Source organism: Anopheles darlingi, chromosome 2 (assembly GCF_943734745.1).
Source record: "Anopheles darlingi chromosome 2, idAnoDarlMG_H_01, whole genome shotgun sequence".
Classification (NCBI taxonomy): Eukaryota; Metazoa; Arthropoda; class Insecta; order Diptera; family Culicidae; genus Anopheles; species Anopheles darlingi.
The window spans coordinates 63,882,445-63,893,556 of record NC_064874.1 but is presented as its reverse complement, the minus strand read 5'-3'; the positions used below and the strand labels follow the sequence as shown (position 1 = coordinate 63,893,556).

The window sequence follows — 11,112 nt, the reverse complement described above, 5'->3', positions numbered from 1 at the left end:
CTCTATCTGGTCTTGCCGATTGCCGGCCCTCAATAGCAGGCCATGGTCGAACGCGAAATGAAAGAAAGGGGTGGTAAACCATGTCCGTTACCACCACAAGACACCGTGTATCCTATCCTGCCCTCGCTGGTACATCATCATCATCATCCGCACCCGGTGCGGAGAGCGAATGGCCGCGTGGTTTGCGTGGTGCGACAGAATCGGCTGGTTATCGAGGCGAGCAAAGTCGACGCCAGTCGGATGGGCACAGCCGGCGTGTAACAGGTGTCGCCGTTGCTTGTCTGGATGGTTCAGCGCTTGGAGGGGGGCAGGGTGAGGTGTGGTACATTCCGCACCGGTTGGCGCCTCCTCACGCGGACAGACGCGCTGGTGCGAAACCCCTCCAATAATCCCACCCGCAGTTTTTAGCCGGTAGTTTTTTTTTTTCATTTTGTTTTTGCATTGACCTGACGTTCGACAAGCGCCCACTTTCGCGCATTCGGTTGGCGAACCGCTCTTATTAGGTTTGCGAGGGTGGACAGATCTACGAATGATGGCCACCGAATAAGCCATACACTGAGCTGCACCTGTAGCGTGAGGTATTAGGGTCAGCAAGGTAGCAAGTCTTCCGTCGTAAGTCCCCTGTGTCGTTTCTGTCGGACGGTATCCATCTAGTCAGCCGGTGTTGCTTTCTGCAGATGGAAGAAGGACATTGTACCTCGTACCTTTCGTGTCACGGGCTGCAAAACTGCCGCGTTACAGCTGACGGCGTAGGAACCACCTTATTCCGAGACGAACCGAAACGTCCAGCTGCTGCCGTCCGGATGGATTGCGTGTCTTCCTCCTCCGCTCTGCCGTAGCCACACAAAACAAAAACTAGACTTCGACGACACACAACACAAGGGGGACGCGTTTTCAGTTGGCCCGGTTTGAGCTTGTCACTTCTTCTCACTTACGCGACACACGCACGGAGCACGCACGCACGAGAGCACCTTTTTTACGCAACGCACATACATCATCCTCGCTCATGCACACACACACACAAACACACACATACAGATCCACACACACTCATGCACACGTACACCCGCCCACATACACATTCGACACTCGCACGCAGCACGCACGCACGCCGTTGTTGGTGGATTTCATGGGCCGCCTTCTCGTCGCCGCCGGTCGTTGTTGCCCGCACCTCCTGCCCTTCCTCCTCTACTACTGTGGCGCCGCCGCCTTCTTGTCTTCTGCCTTCTTCTGACTCACTACTCGACTGCCCCGTTCACCTTTCGCAGCAGGCGCTTACACAGGAGCCGAGCAACGGTGAGCTAGCTGAGATTGGCGAACACGGCACGGTGACCACGGTTGCACACGGGACCCGGTTCAGCTGATTCCATCATCCTGCGTCGTCGTCGTCGGCACTTTTCCGCTCTGGCACTCCCGTATCGAACGGTGCTTTGCTAGCTGCTAGCCTTGGCCTCCCTCCCTCCCCCACGCAATGGGGTCAACACACGGTAACGGTCAACCGAACGTCCATCCCACGCGCGCTGATCCTGCCGTTCCGGTGCGGGCGGCTGTGGCTTGCCTTGCGAATTCCAGCTGGCGTAGAAGCACGACCACCACGACGGCAACGGCGGCGGCGGCGGTAGCGGTAAGCAAACGCTCCTCTTTTCTTCTGCCTTCTCTGCACGGTTATGCGTATGGCGGAACTACCGAAACCGGATGTTTGGCGATGGCCGAGGCGATTTTACGGACCGGAATTTCTCAATATTTTATGCGACACTTTTTGCACACAGCGGCCCTTTTTTTTTCTTCGGTTTTTTTTTGGGAGAGCGCCCGGTTGGCCTTTTGCAACACGAGAAAAAAAACAAGCAAACTGTCATTCCGAAGTTGTACCCGTTTTGGTGTCTTCGTTAGCCAAGTTTGCTGACAGCAGGAACTGAAATGTACGCTGAAGGAGGCCACTTGTCAATCGTTGCATGCAACATTCCGTTCGTCGATTATTTTGATCGATTTTTTATAGGAGTGATACTTTCTCACTCTCTCTTTTCTATCGCTATCTCTCTTTAAAGCTCAATCGATGATAATTTAAGGAAATCGTGAAGCTTGAAAAGTTCAAACAATTCAGCAAAAGAAAATTACCCTAAACCCTCCTAAATTTATTACAAATGAAGTTATTAAGAGTAGCAAGGGTTGACGAGGAATGTTTTCGACTGATTGAGCCAAATTGGCGGTCTTTCTTTCATTTATTTTTCCATTTTTAAAGTTCTTTCAGTTTTAATCCTTGAAATTATTAGCCAACGATTTCGATTGCTGGAGCTAGATGGTGCAAATATAGCAAAACTTTGGAGGAATATCTATTCTGAAAATATTAAATGGGCGCCTGAGCCACAGAAGTACGGTGTTGAGAAGAATATGATTATCAAAGGCTTTTCAAGATCAATTTCGATCCTTTTCCAAGACATTGCTTTGAGACGAATTTAAACAAGATCTAGTGAATATTAAAAACCCTCTAGCTCATGTAAAGTTGAAGGGAATCTTTGATAAACGCTTCAAACAGGTATTGGGATCGCCATTTCGAATCCTTCCCGATTGCTATTGAGTTTTCTAAGTTATTCAAAACAGTTCTTGAGCGAATTAGCCACTGTAAAAAAACACTTCATTGTATTGAGCATATAGTTGTGGGTTATCATCCAACCAGTGCCATCCAAGCTAATGATAATCACAGCGTCCACATGCCTGTCGAAACGATTATCAAATGACGTAAAGGTGTTTGCAGCCTATCAGATGGATGAACCATGTCTCATTATGAACGCCTACTATCTTGGCTGGTTGGTGAGATAACTCGATTATTTTGGCAAAGCAAATGCGTGATGGCCACTTGTAATTGCTCTGAATGAAGAGTAATATATCAATAAGAGTTGTAGCCCCGTTATAACCGCTTATCATCCGCTTTTACGACCAATCATGTGCAGGACCCGCATATGATTGAGTATAAAATGCCGGCCATAGAAACATTGGAACATAGTTTCGTCTCGACCTGCAATTGGCTCGTGTTGTCTTTATATAGAGCTTCATTCCTCTGAAATGAAGTCGATTATTTGCTTTCTGCTGATTTGTGCTACTTTCTACGTAGGGGCCACTAGCAAATGCCCTGAGAACATCGATGTAGATACATCTCCAATAGAAAGCATTTTGGAAACCGTGCTGAAGGTGATGCTGGACAGGTTTGACGACATGGATCGGAAGTTGATGGAACTTCAAATCGAGGTGAACGAAGTCCGCGAGGAAGTGGAACGGAACCGTATCGCGGAATGTGTTACGCCATCATCGACACCCCCACAGCTGGAAACCACTGCAACAACAGAACCTCCAACAACGACTACGACGACTACAACGCAACCGACGGTTACTGAGCCCCCAACCTACGCATCGTGTAAAGATGTCCCAGCAAACGCTTCGGGAGTGTATCTAATCCGTGTGAACAACGATAGTCCACCATTTAAAGTGTTTTGTGAGATGGATACGTTTGGAGGGGGTTGGATTGTGGTGCAACATCGTTTTGATGGTTCGGTTGATTTTTACCGAAACTGGACCCAATACCGCGACGGTTTCGGAGAGCTAGATAATGAATTCTGGCTCGGGTTGGAACACGTTCATCAACTCACGACCCGTCAGAAACATGAAATAATATTCGAGATCAAGGATTTTAGTGGCAACTACGGATACGCTCGCTACAATGAATTCCAAGTAGGAAGTGAAAGTGAGCAATACATCCTTAAAGTCCTCGGATCGTATAATGGAACTGCAGGTAATGCTATGGTGTATAATAAGGGGTATATGTTCTCAACAATGGATAGGGATGCAACCAGTTATATTGAATATAACTGCCCTAGAGAGAGGATGAGTGCATGGTGGTACTTTATGTGTACCCGCGCGAATTTGAACGGACAGTATGCGAATGTTACCGATAATAAATCAATGTATTGGTTGGATTTCAACTCCAACTATCAAGGAATGAGCTTTAGTAGGATGATGATCCGTGAACTATAGGAACAGTTCTAATTGTGTTAATGGTTATGATTTGCAACGAGATTTATGCCAATGATTTATTAGAAATTGTATAAGTAAATAAACATGTTTATAGAAATTCCTGCAAACAAATAAAAATGTATTGCAATAGACCTCTATTACTATCTATTGTAATAAGCCACTAAAGACATGCAAGCATGCAAGAAAACATGCAAGCATCCATGATATTGCTGTTACAATTCTGATAGCTGCAAAAAATTAGCTCTATTATTAGTTTAGCCTATAATACCAAGACATCTGCATTCCCAAAGCCAAAATAAACATGCGTGAATTACCTATTTATTTTATGCCTACTCATACTTGTCCATGTGTTAATACTGATTCATGCTTTAATACTGATCGCTTTATGAAAAGTACAAGAGCGTTGTATAAAGAATGCTATACTTGTAACTATCGTTCATAGCAAAGGTTACGCGAATAACGCGTTGCAATCGCTCATTCAACGTACACACCGCCAACATATGAAGCATTTCTGCTGTGGTTTGTAATCATGGCAGCGGCTACCACATACACTATCACCATTTGCTGTAGAAAGTGGCTCATGATAATTTATCTACTGATATGAGGGCGAGCCTGACTATAAAATGTCTTTCCGGAAAGAAGTGGATCACAGTTCCGACCTGACTTGCAATCGGCCCGGTGTAACGTCTCAATATGAAGTTGATTATTTGTTTTCTATTGTTTTGAGCAATTTGGTACGCAGAGGTAGTTAACAAATGCTCGGATACCGGGGAAGAAGGCCTGTATACACCACCAGCGGATGCAGTTATGGGATTCGGTCTGGACCTACTGTTGGCAAAATTAGAATACATAAACCACTGCATAAATTGCTGGCGCTTCAATTTAAAATTAACAAATTGCCGGAGAAAATGCGAGCCTCCAGCGAGACGGTATTATCGATGCCAACAACAACAACATCGCAACCTAAGCAAACTCCTTTGACTTCGTGCAAGGATGTACCAGCAAAAGTGTCAGGAGTGTATCTAATCCGTGTGAACAACGATAGTCCACCATTTAAAGTGTTTTGTGATATGGAGAAGTTTGGAGGTGGTTGGATTGTAGTGCAACATCGCTTCAACGGTTCGGTTGGGAGCAATACCGCGAGACATTACTTAGACAACGAATTTTGGTTTGAGTTCGAGCGAATTTACCAACTCACCTCGACCGTTCGTGTGCATGAAATAATAATCGAGATCAAGGACTTTAGGGGCAATTATGGCTATGCGCGCTGCGATGCGTTTCAGGTAGGTAGTGAGAGTGAGAAGTACAACCTTAAAACCCTCAGATCGTATAGCAGCACTGTAGACGATTCGTTGACACATCACAGGGGTGATAAATTCTCAAAGAAAGATGAGGATAATGATGGAAGTTCCTATTTCGATTGGGCTGTTCATAACCAAGGCGGCTGGTGGTAGTGTTCGTGTAAAATTTCTTCAAATTTGAACGGACCCTACAACAATGATGCCGGTGACAAATCAACTAGATTGTAACTTTCAAACGCACACCAGGATTGAGCTTCATTAGGATACACGCGCTGTTCGTGGAGATTGATAAAAAATCAATTGAAATTTTTTATTATGTGTTTTAAAGAACATCATTTTTTTATGACAATGTACTGACAAGTAAACAATACAAACCATTCACTCGCATTCCACTGTCTGTGGATAGTTCGAACCGTTGACTTTTGCATCCCGATAGTTCAACGCCAATTTTAAGACCTTCGACTTCAATAATCACATACGATAGGTACCGAGACAGAGTCTAGATCTAGGCAGGACCTATTTAAATGTTGAATTTAGCGAAACAAAAATTACCCTAAACCCTCCTAAATTTATTATAAATGAAGTTATTAAGAGTAGCAAGGGTTGACGAGGAATGTTTTCGACTGATTGAGCCAAATTGGCGGTCTTTCTTTCATTTATTTTTCCATTTTTAAAGTTCTTTCAGTTTTAATCCTTGAAATTATTAGCCAACGATTTCGATTGCTGGAGCTAGATGGTGCAAATATAGCAAAACTTTGGAGGAATATCTATTCTGAAAATATTAAATGGGCGCCTGAGCCACAGAAGTACGGTGTTGAGAAGAATATGATTATCAAAGGCTTTTCAAGATCAATTTCGATCCTTTTCCAAGACATTGCTTTGAGACGAATTTAAACAAGATCTAGTGAATATTAAAAACCCTCTAGCTCATGTAAAGTTGAAGGGAATCTTTGATAAACGCTTCAAACAGGTATTGGGATCGCCATTTCGAATCCTTCCCGATTGCTATTGAGTTTTCTAAGTTATTCAAAACAGTTCTTGAGCGAATTAGCCACTGTAAAAAAACACTTCATTGTATTGAGCATATAGTTGTGGGTTATCATCCAACCAGTGCCATCCAAGCTAATGATAATCACAGCGTCCACATGCCTGTCGAAACGATTATCAAATGACGTAAAGGTGTTTGCAGCCTATCAGATGGATGAACCATGTCTCATTATGAACGCCTACTATCTTGGCTGGTTGGTGAGATAACTCGATTATTTTGGCAAAGCAAATGCGTGATGGCCACTTGTAATTGCTCTGAATGAAGAGTAATATATCAATAAGAGTTGTAGCCCCGTTATAACCGCTTATCATCCGCTTTTACGACCAATCATGTGCAGGACCCGCATATGATTGAGTATAAAATGCCGGCCATAGAAACATTGGAACATAGTTTCGTCTCGACCTGCAATTGGCTCGTGTTGTCTTTATATAGAGCTTCATTCCTCTAAAATGAAGTCGATTATTTGCTTTCTGCTGCTTTGTGCTACTTTCTACGTAGGGGCCACTAGCAAATGCCCTGAGAACATCGATGTAGATACATCTCCAATAGAAAGCATTTTGGAAACCGTGCTGAAGGTGATGCTGGACAGGTTTGACGACATGGATCGGAAGTTGATGGAACTTCAAATCGAGGTGAACGAAGTCCGCGAGGAAGTGGAACGGAACCGTATCGCGGAATGTGTTACGCCATCATCGACACCCCCACAGCTGGAAACCACTGCAACAACAGAACCTCCAACAACGACTACGACGACTACAACGCAACCGACGGTTACTGAGCCCCCAACCTACGCATCGTGTAAAGATGTCCCAGCAAACGCTTCGGGAGTGTATCTAATCCGTGTGAACAACGATAGTCCACCATTTAAAGTGTTTTGTGAGATGGATACGTTTGGAGGGGGTTGGATTGTGGTGCAACATCGTTTTGATGGTTCGGTTGATTTTTACCGAAACTGGACCCAATACCGCGACGGTTTCGGAGAGCTAGATAATGAATTCTGGCTCGGGTTGGAACACGTTCATCAACTCACGACCCGTCAGAAACATGAAATAATATTCGAGATCAAGGATTTTAGTGGCAACTACGGATACGCTCGCTACAATGAATTCCAAGTAGGAAGTGAAAGTGAGCAATACATCCTTAAAGTCCTCGGATCGTATAATGGAACTGCAGGTAATGCTATGGTGTATAATAAGGGGTATATGTTCTCAACAATGGATAGGGATGCAACCAGTTATATTGAATATAACTGCCCTAGAGAGAGGATGAGTGCATGGTGGTACTTTATGTGTACCCGCGCGAATTTGAACGGACAGTATGCGAATGTTACCGATAATAAATCAATGTATTGGTTGGATTTCAACTCCAACTATCAAGGAATGAGCTTTAGTAGGATGATGATCCGTGAACTATAGGAACAGTTCTAATTGTGTTAATGGTTATGATTTGCAACGAGATTTATGCCAATGATTTATTAGAAATTGTATAAGTAAATAAACATGTTTATAGAAATTCCTGCAAACAAATAAAAATGTATTGCAATAGACCTCTATTACTATCTATTGTAATAAGCCACTAAAGACATGCAAGCATGCAAGAAAACATGCAAGCATCCATGATATTGCTGTTACAATTCTGATAGCTGCAAAAAATTAGCTCTATTATTAGTTTAGCCTATAATACCAAGACATCTGCATTCCCAAAGCCAAAATAAACATGCGTGAATTACCTATTTATTTTATGCCTACTCATACTTGTCCATGTGTTAATACTGATTCATGCTTTAATACTGATCGCTTTATGAAAAGTACAAGAGCGTTGTATAAAGAATGCTATACTTGTAACTATCGTTCATAGCAAAGGTTACGCGAATAACGCGTTGCAATCGCTCATTCAACGTACACACCGCCAACATATGAAGCATTTCTGCTGTGGTTTGTAATCATGGCAGCGGCTACCACATACACTATCACCATTTGCTGTAGAAAGTGGCTCATGATAATTTATCTACTGATATGAGGGCGAGCCTGACTATAAAATGTCTTTCCGGAAAGAAGTGGATCACAGTTCCGACCTGACTTGCAATCGGCCCGGTGTAACGTCTCAATATGAAGTTGATTATTTGTTTTCTATTGTTTTGAGCAATTTGGTACGCAGAGGTAGTTAACAAATGCTCGGATACCGGGGAAGAAGGCCTGCATACACCACCAGCGGATGCAGTTATGGGATTCGGTCTGGACCTACTGTTGGCAAAATTAGAATACATAAACCACTGCATAAATTGCTGGCGCTTCAATTTAAAATTAACAAATTGCCGGAGAAAATGCGAGCCTCCAGCGAGACGGTATTATCGATGCCAACAACAACAACATCGCAACCTAAGCAAACTCCTTTGACTTCGTGCAAGGATGTACCAGCAAAAGTGTCAGGAGTGTATCTAATCCGTGTGAACAACGATAGTCCACCATTTAAAGTGTTTTGTGATATGGAGAAGTTTGGAGGTGGTTGGATTGTAGTGCAACATCGCTTCAACGGTTCGGTTGGGAGCAATACCGCGAGACATTACTTAGACAACGAATTTTGGTTTGAGTTCGAGCGAATTTACCAACTCACCTCGACCGTTCGTGTGCATGAAATAATAATCGAGATCAAGGACTTTAGGGGCAATTATGGCTATGCGCGCTGCGATGCGTTTCAGGTAGGTAGTGAGAGTGAGAAGTACAACCTTAAAACCCTCAGATCGTATAGCAGCACTGTAGACGATTCGTTGACACATCACAGGGGTGATAAATTCTCAAAGAAAGATGAGGATAATGATGGAAGTTCCTATTTCGATTGGGCTGTTCATAACCAAGGCGGCTGGTGGTAGTGTTCGTGTAAAATTTCTTCAAATTTGAACGGACCCTACAACAATGATGCCGGTGACAAATCAACTAGATTGTAACTTTCAAACGCACACCAGGATTGAGCTTCATTAGGATACACGCGCTGTTCGTGGAGATTGATAAAAAATCAATTGAAATTTTTTATTATGTGTTTTAAAGAACATCATTTTTTTATGACAATGTACTGACAAGTAAACAATACAAACCATTCACTCGCATTCCACTGTCTGTGGATAGTTCGAACCGTTGACTTTTGCATCCCGATAGTTCAACGCCAATTTTAAGACCTTCGACTTCAATAATCACATACGATAGGTACCGAGACAGAGTCTAGATCTAGGCAGGACCTATTTAAATGTTGAATTTAGCGAAACAAAAATTACCCTAAACCCTCCTAAATTTATTATAAATGAAGTTATTAAGAGTAGCAAGGGTTGACGAGGAATGTTTTCGACTGATTGAGCCAAATTGGCGGTCTTTCTTTCATTTATTTTTCCATTTTTAAAGTTCTTTCAGTTTTAATCCTTGAAATTATTAGCCAACGATTTCGATTGCTGGAGCTAGATGGTGCAAATATAGCAAAACTTTGGAGGAATATCTATTCTGAAAATATTAAATGGGCGCCTGAGCCACAGAAGTACGGTGTTGAGAAGAATATGATTATCAAAGGCTTTTCAAGATTAATTTCGATCCTTTTCCAAGACATTGATTTGAGACGAATTTAAACAAGATCTAGTGAATATTAAAAACCCTCTAGCTCATGTAAAGTTGAAGGGAATCTTTGATAAACGCATCAAACAGGTATTGGGATCGCCATTTCGAATCCTTCCCGATTGCTATTGAGTTTTCTAAGTTATTCAAAAAAGTTGGATCTAAAATGCTTCTAGAAGTTGAGACAATTTTATACAACGCTACTGTTAGACACAATTACTGTACAAAGTAAAGATATTGCTTCTACTTTACTTCTCTATGATGTGGATTTCTTGAGCGGATTAGCCACTATCAAAATCACATTTAATTGTATTGAGCATATAGCTGTGGGTTATCATCCAAGCAGTGCCATCCTAGCTAATGATAATCACAGCGTACACATGTCCGTCGAAACTGTTGTTTATCAAATGACGTAAAGGTGTTTGCAGCCTATCAAATGGATGAACCACGTCTCATTATGAACGCCTATCTATCTTGGCTGGTTGGTGAGATAACTCGATTATTTTGGCAAAGCAAATGCGCGATGGCCACTTGTAATTGCTCTGAATGAAGAGTAATATATCAATAACAGTTCCAGCCCCGTTATAACCGCTTATCATCCGCTTTTACGACCAATCATGTGCAGGACCCGCATATGATTGAGTATAAAATGCCGGCCATAGAAACATTGGAACATAGTTTCGTCTCGACCTGCAATTGGCTCGTGTTGTCTTTATATAGAGCTTCATTCCTCTAAAATGAAGTCGATTATTTGCTTTCTGCTGCTTTGTGCTACTTTCTACGTAGGGGCCACTAGCAAATGCCCTGAGAACATCGATGTAGATACATCTCCAATAGAAAGCATTTTGGAAACCGTGCTGAAGGTGATGCTGGACAGGTTTGACGACATGGATCGGAAGTTGATGGAACTTCAAATCGAGGTGAACGAAGTCCGCGAGGAAGTGGAACGGAACCGTATCGCGGAATGTGTTACGCCATCATCGACACCCCCACAGCTGGAAACCACTGCAACAACAGAACCTCCAACAACGACTACGACGACTACAACGCAACCGACGGTTACTGAGCCCCCAACCTACGCATCGTGTAAAGATGTCCCAGCAAACGCTTCGGGAGTGTATCTAATCCGTGTGAACAACGA

The 11,112-nt window shown here is 43.0% G+C and overlaps 2 protein-coding genes across 3 annotated transcripts in view; one reads left to right on the top strand and one right to left on the bottom strand.

Annotated features, from left to right (window-relative positions):
- The window catches only part of LOC125950573 (diphosphoinositol polyphosphate phosphohydrolase 1), a 5,814-nt gene extending 4,017 nt beyond the window's left edge, over positions 1 to 1,797 (bottom strand). Inside the window, exon 1 of one of the 2 annotated variants that reach the window (XM_049678684.1) lies at positions 705 to 1,797. The gene's annotated coding sequence lies outside the window, so the exon portion shown is untranslated. Of the gene's footprint in view, positions 303 to 704 lie in introns of those variants that run through there. The other variant, XM_049678685.1, reaches the window with a different exon arrangement.
- Positions 1,798 to 3,060: 1,263 nt separating this feature from the next.
- LOC125959431 (microfibril-associated glycoprotein 4-like) lies at positions 3,061 to 4,026 on the top strand. The gene has a single exon (XM_049692255.1). It carries the CDS (start codon positions 3,061 to 3,063, stop codon positions 4,024 to 4,026), a length of 966 nt encoding a protein of 321 aa, XP_049548212.1.
- Positions 4,027 to 11,112: the final 7,086 nt, after the last annotated feature.